Here is a 23950-nt window from a genome sequence, read left to right as displayed (position 1 = left end):
CTTTCTAACTAGCCTCAAACTTGGTATGCAGCCAAGGTTGACCTTACACGTCTGATCTTGCCTCGACCTCCCAAATGCTAGAATTACAGGCATGCACCAAATGCTAGAATTGTAGGCATGCACCAAATGCTAGAATTACAGGCATGCACCTAATGCTAGAATTACAGGCATGCACCAAATGCTAGAATTACAGGCATGCACCACCACCTGGCTCAGGAATCTGGATCTTGAATCTGACTCCCAGAGAAAAATTACAGAAGGCTCTCATTCTCTACCAGTCAAAGAAATGGAGCTGCAGACAAAGAACTCTGCCAGGCCCAGACGGCGTGGGAATCCTCCATCCTATAAACCTCATTCTTGTCTCAATATTTGCCACAGCAATAAAAAAAAAAATCTTTTTGATGCACGCTCCTACCTATGATTTACAGTTGCAAGTGGAGAGTTAGCAGGATGTCTCTAGAACCAAAGTGCACATATTCTCTGACTCAGCATTTCCATGTATGGCAATGCATCCTATAGACACCGTCTCAAGGATGCCCGTCACATCCACAAATCTCGGCCACATCACTTTAAAAGGCCTTGCGAGAGCCCCAAACCTCCTCTGTGAGCAAGTCATGTCAGAAGCATAGATTGACACACTTGTCTCCTTCTATAATGTCAGAATTTATTGAATAACAAGTTCACAACTATATCAATGTCAATGGCTTAAACTCACCAATTACTATTGATCTCACTTGGCATTTGTGGTTTTTGGCCGTCCTGGGATTTTTTTCAATCCGATCTTACATACAAATATTAACTCTCAGAGTATGCATTACACTTCACATAGTGTTCTGTGTGTGTGTGTGTGTGCATGTGTGTGTGTGTGTGTGTATGTGTGTGTGTATGTATATGAGTGTGTGTGTGTGTGTGCATGTAAAACATGTTATAGAAGAGTTGAGAGCTCAGTACCTATTGATTCATGACTCATGTACAGGATGGTCTGATGAAGGGCTTGGAGAATGCTGTAGTACCCAGCATTATTTTATTTTATATAATCAAGTACAGAGTTGCTTCATTCATTCATTCATTCATTCATTCATTCATTCATTAGTCTCATGTGTTCAGTGGACTCACAGGCCTGGTTTTTCTGATGCAGTTTTGTTTTGTTTTTGACTTTTTGAGATAGGGACTCACTATGTAGACTTGGATATCCTGAAACTCCACTATGTAGAAGACCAGGTTGGTCCTCTGCCTCTACTTTGCCTCTAGAGTGTTGGGATCAAAGACATGTATGACCTGGGCTCTGATAATAGTTTTGATGCAAATAACCATATGTTCCTTATTTAATATGCTACATTCAGAGGGAGTCATACTTTCTTTGCGTAAGTGAGTTATCAGTCTGCCTCGTGGTTGGTGCTGGACAGATGGTGGCTGTTTACTTGCACAAATGACATACCAAATCATTCTTCATCAGCACCTGTGGTTGAGATGGAACCGACTGTTGTTTTATAATGAGGAATCACTCAGGGTAAGGCACAGCCTGAAGGCACTATTCTCTATACCCCAGAAGAACTTTGAGCAGGCCACACCTGACCACAACTATCACTGGGAAAGTGATTAAACAAACACAGCCTGCATCTCTTCCACGCACAGTGGGTTACAGCTCCACCAACCCACTGTAAGTTGAAATACTGAAAAACACTGGGTATAGTGGCTCATGCCAGTAGTCCAAGCACTTTCGGAGGCTGAGGCAGGAGGACTGTGAGTTCCAGGCCCACTTGAGCTATATTAAGAGACTCTGGGTCAGCTAACTGTGGTGGTCACACCTGTAATCCCAGCAGTCAGGAAACAGAGACAGGAGGGTCACTACAAGTTTGAGGCCAGCCTGGTCTACATAGTAAGTTCTGGGCTAGCCTGAGCTATAGAGTAAGACCTTGTCCAAAAAAACAAAAAAACAAGAAAAGGGTCTGGAGAAATGGCTCAGTGGTTAAGAGCACCTGCTGCTCTTCCAGAGGACCCAGGTTCAGTTCCCAGCACCCATATGGCAGCTCATAGCCGTCTGTAATTTCTGTTCCAGGGGATCTGATGCCTTCATACAAACATACCTTCAGATAAGACACCAATGTACATAAAATAAAAAATAAATAATAATAAAGAAAGACAAGAGAAGAAAAGGTTCTCAAACATCCCAGCTGGGCAACACAGGCTGCTGTAGCATCTAGGAGGTGAGTGAGCATGTGGCCACTGGGGCTGCCTGCGTGGCTGACGTATAGTGCCAAGTACAGTTGCCATGGGACTCGTCCGAAAAGTTCCTAGCATGTCTAACAGGTTTGGCTAGTGTGCTGGGTTTTTATGTTCTCTTCCTCCCGAAGCCTACTGGAGAATCAGTTTGCTTTCAGAAAAAAAAAGCAGCAAAATAGAACCAGTGTGTTAGGCAAAACGGCTTTTCCCACACACGGCAGCTCTTGAGTGTTCAAGCCACATTCATGTACGAATTCACAGATTCTGGAAAACCAAACCACAGCCATCAAGGGCACCTTTGTTACCTTGTGCTGCACAGCCGACGCTGTGACAGAAGTCTTTGAAAGAGCCGCCAGTCCAGCGGCAGCCAAATAACAGGGCCTGGAAATACCGCAGTTTGACGACAAGCGTGTTGTGTTTTTTTCCATGAGGCCTAGTTAGCCTGTACTGTTTTTTTCTTACTTTAACACACACACACACACACACACACACACACACACACACACACACACACACACTCACGCCATTTTACTTTCTAAAGGAGATGAAATAAGATCTAGTTGGCTGTTAGAAGGCTTTGGACCTAGGATTGAGGGAGGGCTGGCTAAAAGTCAGACACTGCACTTTTAAAGTGCATTTGAATTCAGCCGGTAAAGCACGAGTCCTATTAGAAGGCGAAAGGGGCCATGAGAAGGCATGTCTGTGGTGACAGCCGCCAGCGAGAAAAGCATCCTGGTCTTAAATGTGTATAAATGATTTGCCCTTTCCAGATCTTAACCTCCTCAACTGTCCAGCGGGGAAATAAAAACAACTGGTTCGTAGACAAATTAGAAAGAATAAATGGCAGCCGGGCCTGCTGGTGCGAGTCTGTAATTCCAGCTGTTTGGGAGTCTGAAGCAAGAGCATCGCAAGTTCAAGCACCCCCTAGGCTAAAGGGTGAGTTCAAGGCCAGTTTATGCAAGCTGTCTCAAAATAAAAGCAATTAAAAAAAAATACAAAAGGTCCAGGCAGCGGTGGTACATGCCCTTAATCCCAGCACTCGAGAGGCAGAGCCAGGAGGATTTCTGTGAGTTCAAGGCCAGCCTGGTCTACAGCTTGAGATCCAGGACAGGCAACAAAACTATCCTGTCTCTAAAAAAAAAAAAAAAAAAAAGGGTTGAGGAAGTGGTAAAACACCTGCCTGATATTCGAGAGGCCCTGGGTTCAATCTATAGTACCACAAAACAATGCAGTTCAAGTACAGTGCCCAGCAGATGTGAGATGCAACCAGCCAGCTCTGGTTTTATACCAGAGTGCCTACTGCATGCCAGTGGGAAGCACAGCATTAGTGACCTAAGTCCCAGGGACAGGATGGCCTACCCCAGCATGACAGAATGGGAAGGGAGCTTCTGGAAATGTCCCAAGCCCACAAGACCAGTTAGTGTCACGACTCAGGTGTCTTCCCACTGTACCCACATTCTTAAAAAAAATAAAATAAAAAGTCAGACATGGTGTTCCATGTCTTTAGTCATAGCACTTGGGAGGCAGAGACAGACAGATCTCTGCCAGTTCAAGGTCAGCCTGGTCTGCATAGAGAGTTCCAGGACATTCAGAATTACATAAAGAGACCCCGTCTCAAAAAAATAGTTTTATTACTACTTCTTTAGGTATTATGTGTGTGTGCGTGTAGAGGGCATCAGAGGACAAGTTGATGGAGGTACATTCTCTCCTTCCATTGAATGAGTAGTGGCCATCAAACCCTAGTTGTCAGGGTTGGCCGCAGACATCTTCTCCCAGTAAGCCATCTCACTGGCCACACACCCACCTTCTTTACATGGTCAGGCCCAGCCAATCCTGTGACCGTGTCTGGGCCCAAATCATGCCTGTGTGTGTTTCCTCTAGGTTCAGCTTTGGTGGTGAGTTTAAGGACAGCATCCAGTGGGTGGTCTTTGTGAAATAAGATTTATCTGTGTTTCGTTCCCTGGAGAATTTTCTTCTCCTGTGTGCCTTAGTGATGAACTCAATATATCTAGAATTTTATCGATTTCTGGAATCTCTGCAGGCTCTGTTTCCAAGTCTTCAGTGTATCTTTGACTCCAAAATAGAGTCCCGCGTGGTATTGTCTATTCACTTCTTCTCTGGAATGAACTTCAAGCTGAAGGGGCTTCAGCACATAACACCATTGTTTGAATCCCTATTCTGTACTATGGGGTATATCAACCAATTCTAACACTTATTATTATGACTTCTGATCCAGTACAGATCCACTTGGTCCAGTTAAAGTGGGACCAACCACATTCAGTTTGTCCCCAGAAACAGATGCACATCAACCATGTTCTCTCTCTCTCTCTCTCTCTCTCTCTCTCTCTCTCTCTCTCTCTCTCTCTCTCTCTCTCACACACACACACACACACACACACACACACACACACACACACAAGGGATTGAACCTAGGACCTCACACACGCTAGGTAAGCATTCTACCATCAAACTGTCTCTCCAGCCCTCATTTTACTTTTCTGTTTTTTTTTTTTTTTTTGGTTTTTCGAGACAGGGTTTCTCTTGTGTAGCTTTGCGCCTTTCCTGGGACTCACTTGGTAGCCCAGGCTGGCCTCGAACTCACAGAGATCCACCTGGCTCTGCCTCCCGAGTGCTGGGATTAAAGGCGTGCGCCACCACCGCCCGGCTTTACTTTTTGTTTTTTTTTTTTTTTTTTTTTTTTTTTTTTTTTTTTTTTTTTTTTTTTTCTGTTTTTCAAACTAGAGAGCCTGGCCGCAGTGTGGTGCGTGCGAACGCCTCCTTTAATCCCAGCACTTGGGAGGCAGAGGCAGGCGGATCTCTGTGAGTTCAAGTCCAGCCTGGTCTACAGAATGAGTTCCAGGAAAAAAGCAAAGCTACACAGAGAAACCCTGTCTCAAAAAACAAAAAACAAAACAACAACAAAAAAAAAAACCCAAAAAACAAAAAACAAAACAAAACAAAAAGCCGGGCAGTGGTGGCGCACGCCTTTAATCCCTACACTGGGGAGGCAGAGGCAGGAGGATCTTTGTGAGTTCAAGGCCAGCCTGGTCTACAAAGCGAGTTCCAGGAAAGGCACAAAACTACACAGAGAAACCCTGTCTCGAAAAACAAAAACAAAAACAAACAAACAAACAAAAACCAAATAAATAAATAAATAATAGAATTCTATGTTGCCCAGGAGCCTTGAACTTGTGATCCTCTTGCCTCAGCCTCTTATGTAAGTAGCTAAGATTACAGATCTAGGCCACTAGGCTTAACTTTCATTGCCATTTTGTTTTTGTTTGTTTTGAGACGGTCTCACAGTATAGTCCAGGCTGGCCTAGAATTCACTATGTAGCCCGGAGTGGACTTGATCTGGCAGTGAGCCTCCTGTCTCAGCCTCTGCATTGCTGGGAGTGTAGGAATGAGCCACCATACCTGGGTTTTGTTGTCGTTTATTTGTTTCCCATTCTTTTTTTAAAATATATATATATATCTTTGATGTGATGTGCACTGGTGTTTTGCCTGTATATACTCTGTATGATGGTGTGAACTCCCCTGGAACTGAAGTTACAAAGAGTTGGGAGCAGCCATATCAGTGCTGGGAATTGAACCCAGGTCCTCTGGAAAAGCAGCCACTGCTCTTAACCACTGAGCCGTCTTTCCAGTTCATTATTTCCCATTCTTAAATGAACAACAGTATAAAGTTGACTCGCCTTTTCCAAGGCTGTTCTTTGGGATATCTGTGGGTTTGTGCAGGGATTCTCTTGTGTGTCTTTGTAGTGTTCTAGAAGGTACACACTGCCCACTCAGCCACCCCTGAAAGGAGAGCTGTCAGAGCCACTACACGGAACTGCCCGGCACACACACAGTGAGGCACTCACTGATTCGGAAATTCAGAGTCAATGCTGATTTTCTTTTCCCTTCCCTCTTTGGAGCAACCGCAGCATTTGCAAGTATAACCTGATTATATGACACCCTGTGACCCTGCGTTATCGAGGGGTGGGGGCCAAACAGGAGCACCCAGCCAGGAGGATAGAAGAAGCCTGAGTGGTGTGGACTGTGGCTAACCGGGTAGCTCCTGGCACTCTCCAAGGATGCAGCTCTTACATAGCTCCAATCAAATCTATCCTGTGGGCTGCTAGGTCCCATCTAACTGACCTTCAACCTTTTCAAAATCAACTGAGAGATCATAATGAAAAACAAAAAAACAAAACAAAACTGACTGTCACTATAAACCAGTCCAGTTTTGGTAAGTACCAACAAACGAGAACTGGAATGCACACAGCTAACAAGCGTATCAAGTAATTAGGACTGGGCTCTGGCCACAAAGCTGACATTCTGGATCAGATGTGAAGCCTCTTTCTAGTTCCAAACTGGTTCTAACTTCCTGCTGGGAAGATACATGAGCCAGCTGCGTGACATCTCTTAACGCATTCTTGTCTGTAGAAGGTGGGTATGGATTCCTGCCTCATCTGCTCTTCTGGGTCCCTTCGAAACTCCAGCAAGATATTTAACATTTGTGAGTGACAGGGTTGGAGAGTTGTGAAGAATTACCATAATACAGGAAAGACAGACTAATATCTGAAGATAAATACAAATGAAAAATAAGTATCCTTCAGCAAACTCTGCCAAGCCTTACATATGGGAAAAAAAAACCACAAAGCAACTTACCCTTCCATCTGGAGTCCTGGGACCTGAGTAGGCTGGAGCCTCGCCCATCAGAACTGGCCACACGTCAAAAAATTCCTAGGAGTAAATAATAATAATAATAATAATAATAATAATAATAATTACATGTTTTTTAAAGTGAAGTCCAACCTATATGAGTTGTCTACCACTGAAGTTTGAAGGCAGAAAGGTCACTGACACTTGAATTTGGCTGGAAGGACAAAGTCAGAGAATAATCATATTTGTTAAATATTGATGAACAGGATCTGTCTAATCAGCCAAAATGTGGGTGATGAGATGGGGTGTCCCCAGTGTTGTAGATGCTAGTCAGGGAAATGAGGTCTTGGGGCTGAGGAAATCAATAGCTCAGTAGGTAAAAGCACTTGCCCTGCAAGTGTGGGGACTTGAGTTCGAATCCTTAGATACCCAGGTCAGTTGCACGTTCTGTATACTGTCGATGCTCTGAGGGCAACATGCGAGGTGGAGGCAGGGGGATTCCCAGAAGCTCTCCACCCCGTCCCATGCAACAGCAAACAGTAAGAGACCCTGTCTCAGCCAACCTGGCAGGAGAGGACGGGCCCCTGAAGATGTCCCCTGCCTCTGTGAGTGGTGGCATGTACACACCCCACTCACATGGAAACATACATAAAACACACACACACACACACACACACACACACACACACACACACACACACACACACTACTTTTTTTAAAAGTGGGATCTCTGTAGAGAACAATCCAAGCATCTGGAATGGAGTTAATAGAGCAGTGAGGCCGCAGCTGTATAATCATGTAGCGGTGTGTCTCTGCCAATCAGAAAGGCGTTGTGAGTGTTCTGGTGGATGCTCCCCCTCAACTCCCTTCCCTCACCTCTCTCTCCCCAAACCTGCCCCCTCAAAGCCCGCCAAACAGCAGCCCTTCCCCTAGAACTGCCCTCCCATTCCAGACCCCAGCCCCCTCGAAGCCCACCAAAAGCCAGTCCCTCCCTGGAGCTGCTCAAGACCACGACTACAGGTTACCTTTAAGGCCTGGTAGCCGTATTTGCCATGTGACTCTACTACCCCTGTCTTCCCCAGGGTCACCCAGGATTGCTTTGCTCTGTTCATTAAACCTGGATTTATTAATTCGGCTTGACTGACTTATTACATTGGCAGCTGCGGATACCCAGCAACCGGGGATTCAAAACCTATCCATGAGGCCCCAAAATACATCACCCAATGCCACTGTCAACCCCAGAAACACTGCTTTTAACTGTTAAAGTGTTGTGGGAAAAAAAAAATCCAAAAGACCCTAGAAGCTATTAAATGCAATAAACAGGCACGCACCTGAACCTGACCTTGTGTTTGGCCTCCTGCACTACAGTACATGTCCCTTCATAACAAAGAAAAGCTGGGACTGGAGCTCAGAAGTAAAGCATCTGATTGGCATGTGCAAGGCCCTAGGCTCCACCCCCAGCCCTGGAGTAATAACCTAAGAGACATGTTTTTATGACATTAAATTTTAGTCGATCACAGACAGCCAACCGATCAGATCACACCGAGATCAGACACATGTGCAACGGCAGCCAATCACGTTGTTCCTGTTCTTTACTCCATTCAACCCAGAAGAGCTCACTGCTCATGCTGTAAGCAGCACCCTTGGCAGCTTCCTGTCTGGGTACCACCTGCTTCACGAATCATCCCTTACTGAGCTTATTTTATCTTAAGTTTTCCTTTTTACCGTGGTCCGAGATGCAAAAGAAAGACCAATTAAAAAGGGTTGGGGATGGGGCTCAGATGATAGACTGCTTGCCTAGCAGGCCTAAAACCCTGGCTTCCAACCCCATGCACTGAATAAAGTGAGTGTGGAAGCACTTGCCTGGAATTCCAGCACTTACGGAGTAGTGATGGGAAGATCAGGAGTTCAAGACTACCCTTGACTACATAGCAAGCCCAAGAAACCTTATTTTTCTTTTCTTTTTTTTTTGGGGGGGGGGAAGGGGGAGGTTTGAGACAGGGTTTCTCTGTGTAGCTTTGGAGCCTTTCCTGGAACTCGCTCTGTAGCCCAGGCTGACCTCGAACTCAGAGATCTGCCTGCCTCTACCTCCCAAGTGCTCTGCACCACCGCCCAGCCCAATAGCTAGCTGGCTACCCAGGTTTCCGCCTGTGGCTTGTGGCTTCTCTGCCACTATTCTTTGCCTATGGAGGGACAAAGGTTGTGTTAGGTCAAAGTCTCTGCCTGCAGAGAAGGTCTTCCTGGTCCAGAGCTCCCTCTGATCACTGAGCTGTTAACACTTGGGGACAAACAGTGACCTGTCAGGCCTGCATTGCTGTGTGTAGATGCCACCCCCTCTGCCTCGTTCCTTTGAGCACACTTAATCCTGGTGGTTTGCTTATGCTAATGTCACCCCGGAGGACAAACAGAAGGGAGGTCACATGAAGTTCAGATGCCACGCCCTCGGCATGCTCTCTCTCCAGCCAGACTCTTTCCCTAGATTTCTGACAAAAGAAAGAAATTCTGGTCTGGGTGACCATGTGAACTGGGGACCTACCAGGGCCCCATGTCATGTTTGCCACCTGTTTAGGCACAGGGCCTAGAGTGGAGATTCTCAACCTATGGGTCGAGACCCCATCGCCAGCCCTCTATCTCCAAAAATATTTACAGTATGGTTTATAGCAGGAGCAAAATTAGAGTTATAAAGTAGCGAAGAAATAATTTTATGGTTGGGGGCTCACCACCACATGAAGAACTGTATTAAAGGGTCGCAGCATTAGGGAGGTTGAGAACCACTGCCCTAGAAGAACTTAATGTTTCATGAAGAAGATAAGCAATAGCAGGTAGAGGAAAAGAAATACTCACTTTGAAGTCCCTAATGACAGGGTGGAGAGTACAGAGAGAAACTACAAGAAATGTAAGACATAGTGAAGAGCTCTAACATCAAACACCAACCCTAGAGGTCTTTTCACAAGGGAGTATCAAGATATTGTGGATACATACTGAAATTAAGGTAACATAGAATAATAGAGAAATAAACCAGCGCAACAAAATAGAGATTCCAGAAACCAACCCAAGGAAAGATGAGCTTTTCCATGGGACCGTGAGAAAAGGTGGACTTTTCAATAGTGCAGTGAGGAAGAGGACTTTCTGTAGTGCAGTGAGGAAGAGGACTTTCTATAGTGCAGTGGGGAAGAGGACTTTGTATAGTGCAGTGGGGAAGAGGACTTTCTGTAGTGCAGTGAGGAAGAGGACTTTCTATAGTGCAGTGAGGAAGAGGACTTTATGTAGTGCAGTGAGGAAGAGGACTTTCTGTAGTGCAGTGGGGAATGGGAAAAAGGACTTTGTATAGTGCAGTGGGGAAGAGGACTTTCTATAGTGCAGTGGGGAAGAGGACTTTCTGTAGTGCAGTGAGGAAGAGGACTTTCTATAGTGCAGTGAGGAAGAGGACTTTCTGTAGTGCAGTGGGGAAGAGGACTTTCTGTAGTGCAGTGGGGAAGAGGACTTTCTGTAGTGCAGTGAGGAAGAGGACTTTCTATAGTGCAGTGAGGAAGAGGACTTTCTATAGTGCAGTGAGGAAGAGGACTTTCTATAGTGCAGTGAGGAAGAGGACTTTCTATAGTGCAGTGAGGAAGAGGACTTTCTATAGTGCAGTGAGGAAGAGGACTTTCTGTAGTGCAGTGAGGAAGGGTGGACTTTCTATAGTGCAGTGAGGAAGGGTGGACTTTCTATAGTGCAGTGAGGAAGAGGACTTTCAGTAATGCAGTGGGGCAGTGTGGGTCTTTTCCAGATGAGATAATTGGCTGGTTGTGTGTCCACGTGGAACAGTAATATTTATTATTATTATCATGTATTATAGTATACATTAAAATTTTTGGTATACTGTAGAGCTACATGTAGAATTCATAAAAATAAAACTTACATGAAGTGGCATAAGTAAATGCCTTTCTGATCTTTGTGCCTTCTTAAACAGGCCACAGAAGTCAATAGCCATAAGAAAAACTGATTCCTTCCACTACACTATGACTCCGATTTATAGTCACCAGAACACACTTTTAAGAGAAAGAAAGCACCGAGTGGGAGAAGATGGCTGTGAGACAGAGGACCCGGGTCCGCACTTGTAAAGAACTCTCCCGCGGGCAGCAAGATGGTGCCAAGGTAAAAGCATTTGCCACGAGAGCCCGGTGACCCGAGTTCCTTCCCAGACCCCTCGGTGGAAGGAGAGAACTGATTTCCAAAAGTTGTCCTCTGACCTCTACACCTGTGTTATGTACGGCATGAGCCTTTTACATCAGTTCTGGGGGGTCAAACCCAGGTCCTCACAGTTTCAAAGACGTTTCTGACTGAGCCATCTCCCTACCCCATATGTGAAACCTTTCACAGCCATCCGGATCACCCAGGCTGTGTGTGCCCTGTGCTAGCTGAATTCCTGACTAGGCTGCGCTTCGTCACCCTGTGTCTCTTGGAAAGGCCGGTTCTTGTGGTTTTCTTACCTTCTGTTTGGTCATGTCTAAGAGGCCCACGGAGTATCTGTCACAGTTGAGGAAAGCTCGGACCGTGTACAGGGCTTTGTGGAACTGTCTCTCTATGTCCGTGAGCTCTTCGAAGACCTTGCTCCCAGACCACAGCAATATCTGAAGACATTTGAAACACTAATCAGAGTTTTTGAAGCACAAAGTAGATGTTTCTTAGATAGAAAATAACAATTCTGCAAAGTTTTCTCGTTTATTCCATTTAACTCTCACAATAACCTAGAGAAACAGGCTCATGTGCCCCATTTTACAGGTGGAAAGACTGAGGCATCGGGTCCAACTCTTTCCACTTATTTTATCTCATATGCTATTAATAAAATATATTAAGCACAGGGTTTAAGGATGCAGGTCAGTCATACAGGTCTTGAGCTCAATTCCCATCACTGCAAAAACCATACAATAAAATGATAATAAGCAGTTGAGTATAAGTACCCTACCTAGGTTACCTTATTTATTTTGATAACACACTCTTTTGGGAATGATATATACAATTATCCCCATGTTTTGTTTGTTTTGACAGGGTCTTGTGCAGCCCAGTCTCACCTCCAGTTAGCTACGTCACTGAGGCTGACCTTGAATTCCTCATCCTCCTGCCTCCACCTCCTGAGCGCTGGGATAACAAGCCTACACCACCATGCCCACCTTACATATCCACATTATTAGATTATTAGATAAGCAACTCGCTTAAGGTCTGGCAGCTCGTTAGCGAGCAAGCATTCCAATGCAAGCATAACCGCTGCAGGATACAACTTCACACGCATTCTTCACCTCCTGATACAGGGGGCGCCCACTAGACGCAGCTCAGTAGTTCCCAGGACCTTCACACCAGCTGCCCTGACCACACCAAAGCTTCAGTAGAAGGGCAGGCTCGGGCCACTCACCTGGCCACGCCGAGTCTCACAGTTGTGCAGGTAACTCAGATGGAATACCTTCATGATCAGATTCACAAAATTGAGGTACTTGAGAAGAATCTACAAATTCAAACGGCAGATGAAACAGAGAAATCCTTCCTCGGGCTACTTCTGCCACCGGCAAGTAAATGTCTGACCACCATCAAAACTTGCACAGAGGCAGTTTGCACAGATGAGCCATACGTGGCTCCATGAACGGAACCTCACCGTGCTTGTTGATTTGTCAATGAGAGTGTATTCATAAAAATTTACTGAACTTGGTGTCCCTGGGTTAAGTCACTGTTGTGTGTTACCTGGTCATTACAAGTCACTATGAGGGAGATATTGTTTAATCGCCCCCACTTAAAAAAAAAAGATTCAGAGGAGATAAGTGATTTATCCAAATAAAACAAGAAGATTTTGAAAGATCCAGAACAAACACCTCTCATTCCTAACTCCAAAATCCAATGTTTGGACTGTTATGTTCCCTTGCCTCCCGCAGAGTTTAGCAGGTGAACCCTGCCCGCTCTGTCTTTTAGTTTCTGAGACAGGGTCTATCTGATCTGTAGCACACAATGCCCTAGAACTCATTATACAACCCAGGCTATGCAATTATAGTGACACCAGACTTGTGACAATACTTCTGCCACAGCTTCTCAAATACTGGCATTACAGGCATGGGCTACCATACTTGGCCTGTCCTCTTGCCTTATGCATGGGGAAATAAAAGCCAAGCCAATTAGCAAGGTTGGGGGATTCTGTGAGCAGGAGGGATGGACTACCATGGTGTCCTCAGCAGCATCTCAAGCAGTCTTACCTCTTCGTCTCTCTTGGTAAAGTGGGGTTCGTCCACTTTGTTCACAGCCATGATGATGGCTACCACATCCTTCCCATTCATGATGGGGGAAGCCAGGATGCTCTTGGTCTGATACTCGGTGAGGCCGTCCACAAAGTCACAGAAATGCTCATCCTGGAAGAAGGCAGAGGCCAGGACAGGGAGGTAAATGAATATAAGGATGGAAGAGCATCTCGGAGCCCCTGCTGAAGAGGGGGTAAAGGCATTCATTGGTTCCCCTCTGGCAAGGGCAGGATGACCCGAGGAGATCATGAACACCTCCAACATCCATCAAGAGAAGAAGGCCTGAGAGGCAGCCCCCCCCCTCAAGGGCCACGGAGGACAAACACTTCCTGGCAGTGAAGCCCAAGGTGGAAACTTAAGCGACAGCTGTGAGGGAGTTAGGGGCATGACCACGATGACCACCAGTGGGCACTGCACATGGCGCTCCCTCTCATCCTTTCATCTCCATCCTCCCGACAGCCTAGGGGAGAGGGACCAGCAGCCCTTCTCACAAAGTTAACACGACTTGGGGGCATTGAGAGCCTGTCCTCAGCTCAGCTCTGCTCACATAAGCCCCAGTGAAGTGACTCCGGGGTCCACTCATTGAACCAAAGGCTTCGTTATTTTCAGCCCCCATCCCTGCCCCATCTCTTCTTTTATTTACTTGGACACAGTCTGACTATACAGTCCGTGCCAACCTTGAACACTCAATCCTCCCGCTTCAGCCTCCCACGAGTGCTGGAATCATAGGCATGTGTTTTCACCTTTTATAACAAGCTGGTTACAGAGTACATGGCCGTTTCAATGGCCATCCCCATCCAACAAATCTCTGTGAAAGCTCTGTTACATGTCAGCCCTTTACCAAGTGGTTAGGACTCAAGCTCCTCACGGATGAATCACTAACCGTAATTTTGACTGTCATCTTGATTGGGTTGAGAAGTTCCTAGGAGACTAGGGAAGCACACCTCTGGGCGTGTCTGGGAGGGCCCTTCCAGAGAGGATCACTAAAGATCACTAAAGGCGTCGGCATCATCCCATAGGCTGGTACACCAGCTAGAGAAAGCAGAGGGGTGGGGAAAGCCATCCGGGACATTCTCTTCCTCTGCTCAACGGCCACCGTATGAACTGCCCTGTTGTCCCTTCACACCTTCCCCATGATGGATTCCTAGCCCCAAACCATGAGCCAAAGCAATCTTTCTTTCCTTCAAGTAAAAACACTACTTATTATTATCGTGGGAGAGGCATGATGTTTATAGTGAGAGACACGCACCAGTGCTTGTGTGGCGATCAGAAGAGCTCTGTGGAATAGATTCTCTTTCTACCTTTGTATGGGTTCTGGGGATCAAACTGGAGTTGCCACTGAACCATCCCGGGGGCCTCTTGTTGTTTCTGTGGGGTATCTGGTCTCGGCAGTACAGAAGAAGGTAATACAGTAACACAGGCCCTAAGGGCTTAGCCGAAAACTGTAGAGTGCAGAGGTCCACACACCCTGACTCCCAACCCCCACACGCGGCCTGGCAGGGCTTTAGAGGCATTGATTGACATAGGCTACATGGCCAGGAAGAGGGGACAGAGGCTGGATTGTCTAGAGCCAGGAGAATCCACCTTTCTGTCTCTGTCACCGCGGTAAATTTCCTGACTGCCACGTCCCACGGGACATGAGCCAGCACAAACATGTACTGTGCATGCTGCTCTGAGAAGGGCGATTCATCCACACAGCCAATCCACGGAACTTCTCTAGAACTTAGGCGGCAGAATTTCCCCTACAGCCCCTATTCCTGGTGTGATGCTCTCTGTAGGTCGGGATTTCTTTCCAGAGGGAGTGAGATTAAACAAACAGGCAACAGCGTCCCGTCAGTGACGTTGGCTCACCCAGGTGAAGGGTAAAGGAATTAGGATGAGCCAGTCACGCTCTACTTGAATTAGCAGTTGAGGATTAGAAAAAACTGGAGGACAGTGGCAGCCGAGGGGGGGGGAGGGGGCTCTGAGTCATCCTCGGAGGGCACGGCTGAGTGCCTGAGCACAGCCCAAGGCCAAGCATGCTCAGATTCACTTCAGCTAGTTCAGCTTTACAGTTTTTACCTTCATCCAGGGAAGCCAGTACTTGGGCCTCATCTGCCTCCGAGGCAGGTGTCTCTAAATCTACCAGCGCCCTCTTTCCCAGTGTAGTAGGCCCTTTTCTCAATGCTGTGTTCAAATACCTGACAAGGGCCGCTTTAGGGAGAAAGGGCTTATTTTGGCTCCCAGTTTGAGGGGATACAGTCTACCCTGTCCAGGAAGGTGTGCTGACAGGAGCATGAGACAACCAATCACATTGCAGAGAGCAGTGAGGAGCAAAGGATAATATTCTGTTTGCTTTCTCCCTTTTATCCTGTCTGGAACCTCCGCCCAGGGAAAAGAGCCCAGGGTTGCTCTTCCCACCTCACTTAATCTGATCAGAACACTCCCTCACCGACAGGCCCAGAGGTCTGTCTCTGAGGTGAGTCAAGATCCAAGTTGACCCTGTTAACCATCACCCACACTGAGTTCTCAGTCAAGGAACTCCTCACAAACACCCCAGCCCCCAAACGACTGGAGTCTATCCCAACATCGCCATCCCTGTAGCCATACCATAATAAATACCCCCAATCACATCATAGGACCTCAGTGGACCAGAAGCAAAAGGTTTTGGAGGCATTTCTACTCAAACTATTTATTCTAATGTTTTCTTTCACGGGCGTGCGTGCGTGCGTGCGTGCGTGCGTGCGTGCGTGCGTGCGTGTGTGTGGAGGCTGGGGATTTGAACTCAAGCCTTCAGGCTTGTGCGGCAAGCCCTCTCACTGCCTGAGCCATCTCCTCAGCCCCAAACCATTGACTTTAAAGCCCTGGCACAAGAGACGTGGCCAAGGAAGGTCCAGCGTCATCATCCATTCATTCAGGATTGACAGAACGCTTTCTGTGTGAGGCACTGCTGTGAACCCTGGGGCTAGGGCAGAGAACAAGAGACATCGTCTGTCCCAGGGAAACATCCAGCTAAACAGAGGAGACGGAAAAATAAGTAAGAAAATGGTTCGGCATTCTCTCTGCAGCCTGAGATGTTCTGCTCCGAAGGAAGTAAACCAGAATCACCTTAACAGAGAGGGGAGGGACAGCAGACTGAAGCTGCTTGGGTTCGAATCGGAGTCTGGAAGCCTCTTCTGGAGACACAGTCTGGAGACACAACGCTGAGCTTGGGACCCGAGGCAGAGGGAGCGCACTCATTCCAAGGAGAGGCATAGTGACTCCCAAGTCCAGGAGGTGGGAATGCGTTTGGGAGACTTGAAGAAAAGAAAGATCTGTGCATCGGAAGCATTGAGGGAGAGGGGGAGAGGGGGAGGGGTGAGCCTCCGTATGTATTTATTCATTTGTTTATTGTGCAGCAGAGTTTCTACATACCTGCAGCTGGCTTATAACTCACTGCGTAGCCCCACGCAGCCTCAAACTCACCATCTTCCCGTCTTAGCCTCCCGAGTGCTGGGATTTCAGGTATACACCACCACATCTAGATTTAAAGTGCAATGCAATTCTGCTTCTCAATCCCTGTTCCCCACTTCCTCTTTTCAAACACTCACAGTACTGATTCTGTCGGACGCATGGTGGGATCCGTTACCTACTGAATAGTAAGGATGTGCTAGGCTCAGAGCCAGATGACTTCCATATATTATCGAATTCACTCACATCAGCCCTGACAAGCAGCGCTGCTACACAGCTGTCCCTTCTCATTCACGGACAAGTCCCTTGCTGGTGAGAAGTGCAGCTGATGGACCCATTCACTAGTTGTAGATTTATTAACTGATTAATGGGTTGATTCATCCATTCATTTGTATTTATTGAGCCTTGGCTCTGTGTCAGGCACTGGATAGGTCAAGACCTGTGGGGAAATATCTTTACTGCTAATTAAGATGGGAAGACCTGTCCACTGTGGGTGGTGCTGTTCCCTGGCTAGGATCCTGTACTGTGTAAACAGAGAGCGAGCAGACACCCATGACCCATTTGCTTCGTGACTGTGAATGTGTTGTGACCAGCTGCTTCCAACTCCTGCCTTGACTCCCCTTGAACTGTGAGAGAGCACAAACCTTCTCCTTTAGGGTTTTGTCACAGCCGCAGGAAAAGGAACTAAGACAACCGGTAACACGAGGTGCTTACAGCGTGACGGCATATCATGTTAAACACGAACATACAGTCCAAACCACAGTGTGAGTCTGCACCTGACAATGGGATGAGCCCCAAAGATGGGGAAGCTTGCCGGTAAATGGCTTCAGTGGTTACTTAGTACACTGCCTAGGTTTCCCCTGCGGTGACGTCAGAGTGATGGCTGAGGTTTTTCTCCTGCCTAGGGGGCCAAGTTCTGAGTCCCCAGAAATATCGGGATTTTCCTAGGGGCCCGTCCTGAGTAGATTCCTCCCAGGGTCCTGGGGAAGACGCTATGGCTGGCGTGCGGACATTCTGATGGAAAAGACTCTATGTACACCATGCACATAAGGAAAGAAGAGAGGCAGGCTACACCTGAGAGGCTCCAGGGGACAGTTCTCTGACAGTCCTTCCAGGCCCGACAGTCACAGGTTCAGCCTTCAGAAATGGAATTGCTCGGTGCTGAAGAAGGGCTGACCCTCATTCGTTCACTCAGTGAGTATCCCACTCTACCCCAGGCACTGGACAAGGTGTCAGGGACAAGCAGTAAAGCAGAGAGATGGGGACATACACCTCATAGGCTGGGAGACCTCAATACCCCACTCTCACCAATAGACAGGTCATCCAGACAATAACTAAACAGAGAAATACTGGAGCTAACGGACATAATAAATCAAACGGACCTAACAGATATTTACAGAACATTTCACCCAAACACAAAAGAACGTGCCTTCTTCTCTGCACCTTATGGGACTTTCTCCAAAATTGACCACATACTGGGTCACAAGGCAAGTCTCAACAGATACAAGAAAATTGAAATAATTCTCTGCACCCTACCCGACCACTACGGATTAATGCTGGATATCAACAACAATGGAAATAGGATGCCAAGTTAAATCTGAATTTCAGGTAGATGATAATTATTTTCAGTTGCAGCATATCTTAATATTTCATGGGACATACTTATACTGAAACACTACTCTGTTTATTTAAAATCCATACTTAGCTGATCACCTTCCATTTTATTTGGCAATGCCGATCTTAAGGCTTTTAAGAATAAGAGCAGAGGATGAACAGGGAGTTAGTTGCCAGGGGTGCAGAAGCGTGGGAGAGCCCCGGAAAGTTTAGTTTGTAGTTTCACGTTCCAACAAAAGAGTGAGTGTCACCATTCCCAGACTTTTTAGGACAATGAAGGCTCAAACTAGAACTTTATAGAGGTTCAGAGACAGCTCAGACCCCAGTCCACACCATCTTCTCCCTGGCCACTCAATTTCTAGTTACTGTTGGTAAGATCATGTCCATCCCAGAGGCTGGAATTGAGTGAGATTTCTCAAGTAGAACAGCAGCAAACAGCATGCAAATGGCAAGCACTCGGGACTTCCTGGTCTTCACTGAACTCACCTGCAGGCCCGAGTCACTCACAGCCTGGGACACGGCCCCAGATTGAAAGGCTTCTGAGGAAGGACGGGTGTGGCTGCGAGGGTGATCTTTCAGAGCTGAACAGAAAATAACAGCTCAGCCCTGAGGCTCATCACACTGTTAGGCCTGGATCTTCTGGAATCAGAGGACCTTCTCAGATCCTCAATTCTACAACAGCAAGGCCTACAAAGGGCTCGGCACTTCCAGAGACTAAAAGAATCAAGGAAAACTCCAGAAAGGCAAGGTTAGAATCTTCCAGAGCCCACACAGATGTGGTATGGATCTGTGACTTAGATCTTTACTAACAGTAATGGAATTAAAATAAGGAACAGGAACTGCCCATGTATGCCTGGTGCCAGGAGCCTGGGGAAATAGCTCAATGGGTAAAATACTTATCCTGCAAGTCTGGGTCCAGAATTCAGAGCCCCAGAATCCATGTAAAAACTGGGTAGGTGTGACAGCCTACCTGTAATCCCAGCATGTTGGAGGCAGAGACAGGGTACTACCAATGGTACATAAATTAAAAACTGAGCCTGAACTGGCTAAATGGTTTGCTAAGGCTGTGTTCTTAGGAAGTGGCAAGATTAGCATTCTGCTCTGACCTCAAGGCATAAGGTCATAGCTCTTGAAATATGATTGGAAATGATCTTTCTTGAATAACACTCCATCCCATGACCTTATTTCACAGATAAGGAGAAGTATGGGGCAGCAGAGGGTTAAGAGCATGGGTTCAAGGCCAGAGGACCCAAGTTTAAATTCCATCTGTACTTTATACCTGTGTGACCCTGAGCAAGAGTTTCCATGCTATAAGCACAAGATAGTGAGAGCTATTACACAAGATTGTGTCTTCACAGTCTCTGACAGAATGTACCAAAGTTTGGGGGGGGGGGAGAGAAAAGAGACAAATGGCATCCAGCAAGACTCCCTGCCCAAAGCCCTAGTCCTTGATGTCAAGTGGGCACGCAGGGAGACATTAACCCCACGGCAGTCTGCCTAGTGTTTCCCACAGAGCTGGTCTCTGTAGCCCAGGCTGGCCTGAGACGTGACTCTGTAGCTCATGCTACCTTAGAACTCTCAGTGATTCTCAAAACTGCTGGAAAACGCCCAGGTAATCACTGTTTGATGACCCCTTTGGATTCTTGTATTAGACTGGGCTTAATGCTTTGGTGACCTTAGGTGAGCCCCTCTCAAGACCTCTGGATCCAGTTGGATGAGGGGTGTGTGTGTGTGTGTGTGTGTGTGTGTGTGTGTGTGTGTGTGTGTTACACTTATGTGTACTTGCATGTGAAGAGCAAAGGTCCTTTTTGGGTACCATTCCTTAGATTGCTGTCCACCTTGTTTTTTGAACCTAGAGTTCATTGATTTAACTAGGTTAGCTACCCATCAAACCCAGATTCTGCCCATCTTTATCTCCCCTGCTCTGGGATTATAGGTATATGCCAGAGTGGTTGGCTATTTTTATTTATTTATTTTTTTAATGTGGGTTCTAGCGGTTGAACTTTGGTTCTGTCTCATGTTTACCCAGCAAGCACCTTGCTGACTGGGTTACTTTCCAGCCCCTCCTCTTCCCTTTTAACCTTAAGACTATTTATCTGAAATAAATACAGAAGCAAGGTGAAGACAAAGTCACAAAATGTCCAGGAGGCCCCGCATACGGCACATGGAGGCAAGAGTATCTCTGTGAGTTCAAGGCCGTCTTGGTCTACGAATCGAGTTCCAGGCCAGCCAGGGCTACACAGTAAGACCCTGCCTCAAAACAACCAAACAAATAAAAATGACACAGAATGTCCTGGGGCTGGACCTTGGAAATGGTTAAACTTGATATCTTAGCATGGCTGCTGTACTCGTAAATGAGGCCCATGGCATCTAGGGACTAGCTTCCTGCGGAGAGAATGGGAAATTCCTGCAAAGTTCCTATTCTTTAGGCTCTGTTTATTAACCACTTGTTTTATGCCCGACATTGTGCAGGATCTCAGGATAAATACCTAGTAAATAAGGTCCCTGATGCTAGAGCTCACCTTGACTTCACTTCAGGAAGGGGACAACTATGGCAGAGGGTGTTCCCAAGGAAGTGACTGTCGAGCTGAGATCTGAAGGGTGAGTTGACTTGGGCAGGAGACTAAGTGGAACTACTTTAGAGCCATCGAAGTTAATATCCAGCAGGGAAATTGATCTACTCATGGGAATCTTTGTCAGACCTGCCGGTAAAATTCCATGAGCCACAAGGTTTGGTTGACTTGCTATGGTTTGGGTTTTTGAGGCAGTCTCTCTGCAGCCCAGGTAGTGACTGGACCTTGTAGCTCATGCTGGCTTAGAACTCTCAGTGACCCTCTAGCCTTCTGGATTTTAAGAAGGATTGGGTAATCACTGTTAGCATTTTCAGTAACGGGACAACCAGCTCCCGTGTCTCCTGATATAAAATATGAAGAAAAAAAGTATTATCTTAGTGATGCTTCGGTGAGAATGTGAAACCCAATCTAATTGTGAAGTCATATCAGACAACCAGGCGTCGTGGCTCGTGTCTGTAATCACGTCACTCAGGGAGCTGGGACAAGAGGATTGCCAAGAGTTTGAGGCCATCCTGGGCTACACAGGGACTTCTAGGCCAGCCTAGGCTACACAGGGACTTCTAGGCCAGCCTGGGATGCCACATGAGTCAGCCAAGTCTGTCTGTCTGTCTCCCCTTCTCCTCCCCGAGAGTATAGTAAACTTAATCAAACAAATACTCTAACAAATCCATCATGGCGGTAGGGATTAGATAAGCCAAAACGGAAGGACTTTTCTGTAAAATATTTGTGGGTTTGTCTGAGTTGACAAAAATATATTTCTTTAAAAACACCAGCTTTCCAGAAAACAAAGACGGACCGAGGAGCGGTCTCAGATGGGGGTAGATTAAAGAGACAGGGCTGCATTAGCGTACGTGAGACACCTGGAAAACACGGCATATGAACTATTAGATGGTTGTGCTATGTGGGTGTTGTGCCCCCCAAATTCCACCATTGTACTGTGGATAAGGAAGAAATGTCCTGTTCTAAAATACAGAATGAAGGCTGTATGGACCAAAGGGCAAGCCTGAAACTTCCTTCTCGTAGGTCACAGAAGTAGAGAGAGAAGCAGATGTGACCAGATGTTAATAATTGGTGAACATGAATGAAAGGTACACAGTCCTTTGTAGTATTTCAAACTTCTGCTAGTTTCGAATATTCTTTTTTTTTCTAAATAAAAAGTTCTAAGTATTGTCAATAAATAGAGAGCAGTGTCGTGCCATGACTAACCCAGGCTTGGTGGCCAGCAACAACCCACCCAGCCCATGTGGACCCCTGAACCCCAGGAATCAGTGCATCCCCACAGTCTCTCTTACAGGGAGAGCATACCTCTTCTGTGTTGGGGACATTGGCAATCTTTTTGGAGTGGGCGACATGGCCCACGACACCCATGTCCAGAGGGAAGACGATCTCGGAGTCAGGCATTACCAAGCAGTCCTCCAGGACAGCATCCTTGTGGACGTTGAAGAGCCTGGTGGCTAGCTCTGCAATGCCATTGCGGGTCCTGTACATGAACAGGCTCATGCGGTCAGCCCGCAGGAGGAAGCAGAGCTTCTTCATGACATTGAACGTGCATTTCTCAGCCTGCAAATTCTCCTGAAAGTCCCGCAGCAGGTCAAAGATGATTTCGCTCTCCTCCACGCTATTCACAGTGTGGTAGTGGCTGAAGTCCACAGCTGCCTCCTTGGCCCCAAGGAGGTCTGAGATGACTCTCCCCCGGTAGTGAAAATTATAGTATTGTTTGGCAAAGCCAATGTTTGAGTCCAGGAACTTCTCTACCTCCTCGGCTGTCACCTCACCCATGGCTGGGACTTCCTCCAGCTGCTCCCACGGATGGGTTCAAGCCCAGGCCTTCCCAGGGCCGTTTTCCCAGCAAATTGAATTCAATGTGCCCTGCGTCAATCTGGACTTCTCTGGATCTTGTCTGTAAATCTCCCTGAGAAGGCCACACAGAGGCAGGAGCAAGCTGAGGGATTAAGTCATTAATACTTCCTGAGAATAAGAATTATGAGGATCAGCATGTTCCAGATGCCACTGGGCCCTGGGAGAGAGAACAGGAGTGGTGACTCTTTACACCCTGGTTTGATAAGGAGCTCAGAGAAGACATTCAATTGCACAGCACTCGTGTGGAGGATGCCACAGGCAGCTCACCTGTAAATGTGTCCTCTCTGCCCTCAGGGCTTTGTTTGTCTGTGACATCAATGCCTGACCATTACTATTTAGGATAATTTGGCTTCTTGGTCAATCACAAGAGCCAACAAGTGTATCTATAGACCTCCATGCAGGAAGGGCTAGAACTTTGATACAGCCGCTGCAAGCCTCCCCACCCATCCTTCCAACCCAAACCTTCCACTCTTTTGGGCTGTGACAAAATGCCCTAACAAAGAGCAACTTAGGGGGAAAAGGATGTATTTAAGTTCACAGTTTCAGGTTACAGTCCATCACGTTGTGGTGGGGGGGGGGGGCAGTTGTCATAGCAACAGGAGCTTGAGACAGCTGGTCACATCACATCCACAATCAAGAGCAGAGAGAGAATAAAGGCATGCATGACCGCTTGCTCGCTTGTGCTCGGCTTGACTTATCCATTCTTCTACAGTTCAGAACCCCTGCCTAGGGAATAGTGTTGCCCGAAGTAGGCTGTCTTCTACATCAATTATCTTAATTAAGACAACCCTCAAAAGACAGACCCACAGGCCAATCCAGTGTGGACAATCCCTCACTGAGACAGTCTTTCCAGGTGGTTCTATGCTGTGTACATTTGACAGTTAAAGCTAACCACCCCACAGTCACTCCCTCTTTCCATAACCCTCCCAAGTGTGGGGCTTCGATTGCCATGGTTGTTACCAGGCTGCTTGCATCATGTACACGGGTATATTGTGGTCTAACCGCCTCTTGGCCCTGATTTCATAATTTCTGCACACAAGGCTTTCTTGGGTTTGGATTCCAATGATGTTCTAATTTTAGTATTTTAAGGGCACTTGTAAAAAAGAAATAACACGCCTTCCATAATATTTTCATTATAAAAATAATGCATGCTCTCTGCAGAAAATAATGCAAAAGGACAGTCAAAAGCACACGTGATTCTACTGCTCAGAGGTAACCTCTGATTGACATCTGGTCCTTCCAGAGAGGCTGACCTTTATAATCTAGTTCCTTTCAACTTGATCTTTCTCCTGGTGCCTTGATGTGCTTTTTCTGACTCTAGCCTGGGTTTCCTTGGGTTGTTAA

The 23950-nt window shown here is 46.8% G+C and overlaps 1 protein-coding gene across 1 annotated transcript in view; it reads right to left on the bottom strand.

Annotated features, from left to right (window-relative positions):
• Nucleotides 1-22525, bottom strand: part of Pde6a (phosphodiesterase 6A) — a 63675-nt gene extending 41150 nt beyond the window's left edge. Inside the window, 5 exon segments of the mRNA XM_028890120.2 lie at nt 6877-6951; nt 11343-11483; nt 12263-12352; nt 13089-13241; nt 22052-22525. Of these exon segments, the coding sequence (XP_028745953.1) occupies nt 6877-6951; nt 11343-11483; nt 12263-12352; nt 13089-13241; nt 22052-22525 (933 nt within the window).
• Between the last annotated feature and the right edge of the window lie 1425 nt (nt 22526-23950).

Source organism: Peromyscus leucopus, chromosome 19, assembly GCF_004664715.2.
Source record: "Peromyscus leucopus breed LL Stock chromosome 19, UCI_PerLeu_2.1, whole genome shotgun sequence".
NCBI classification, from domain to species: Eukaryota; Metazoa; Chordata; class Mammalia; order Rodentia; family Cricetidae; genus Peromyscus; species Peromyscus leucopus.
Note: the sequence above shows the minus strand (reverse complement) of the source record. Positions and strands in the feature narration are given on the sequence as shown.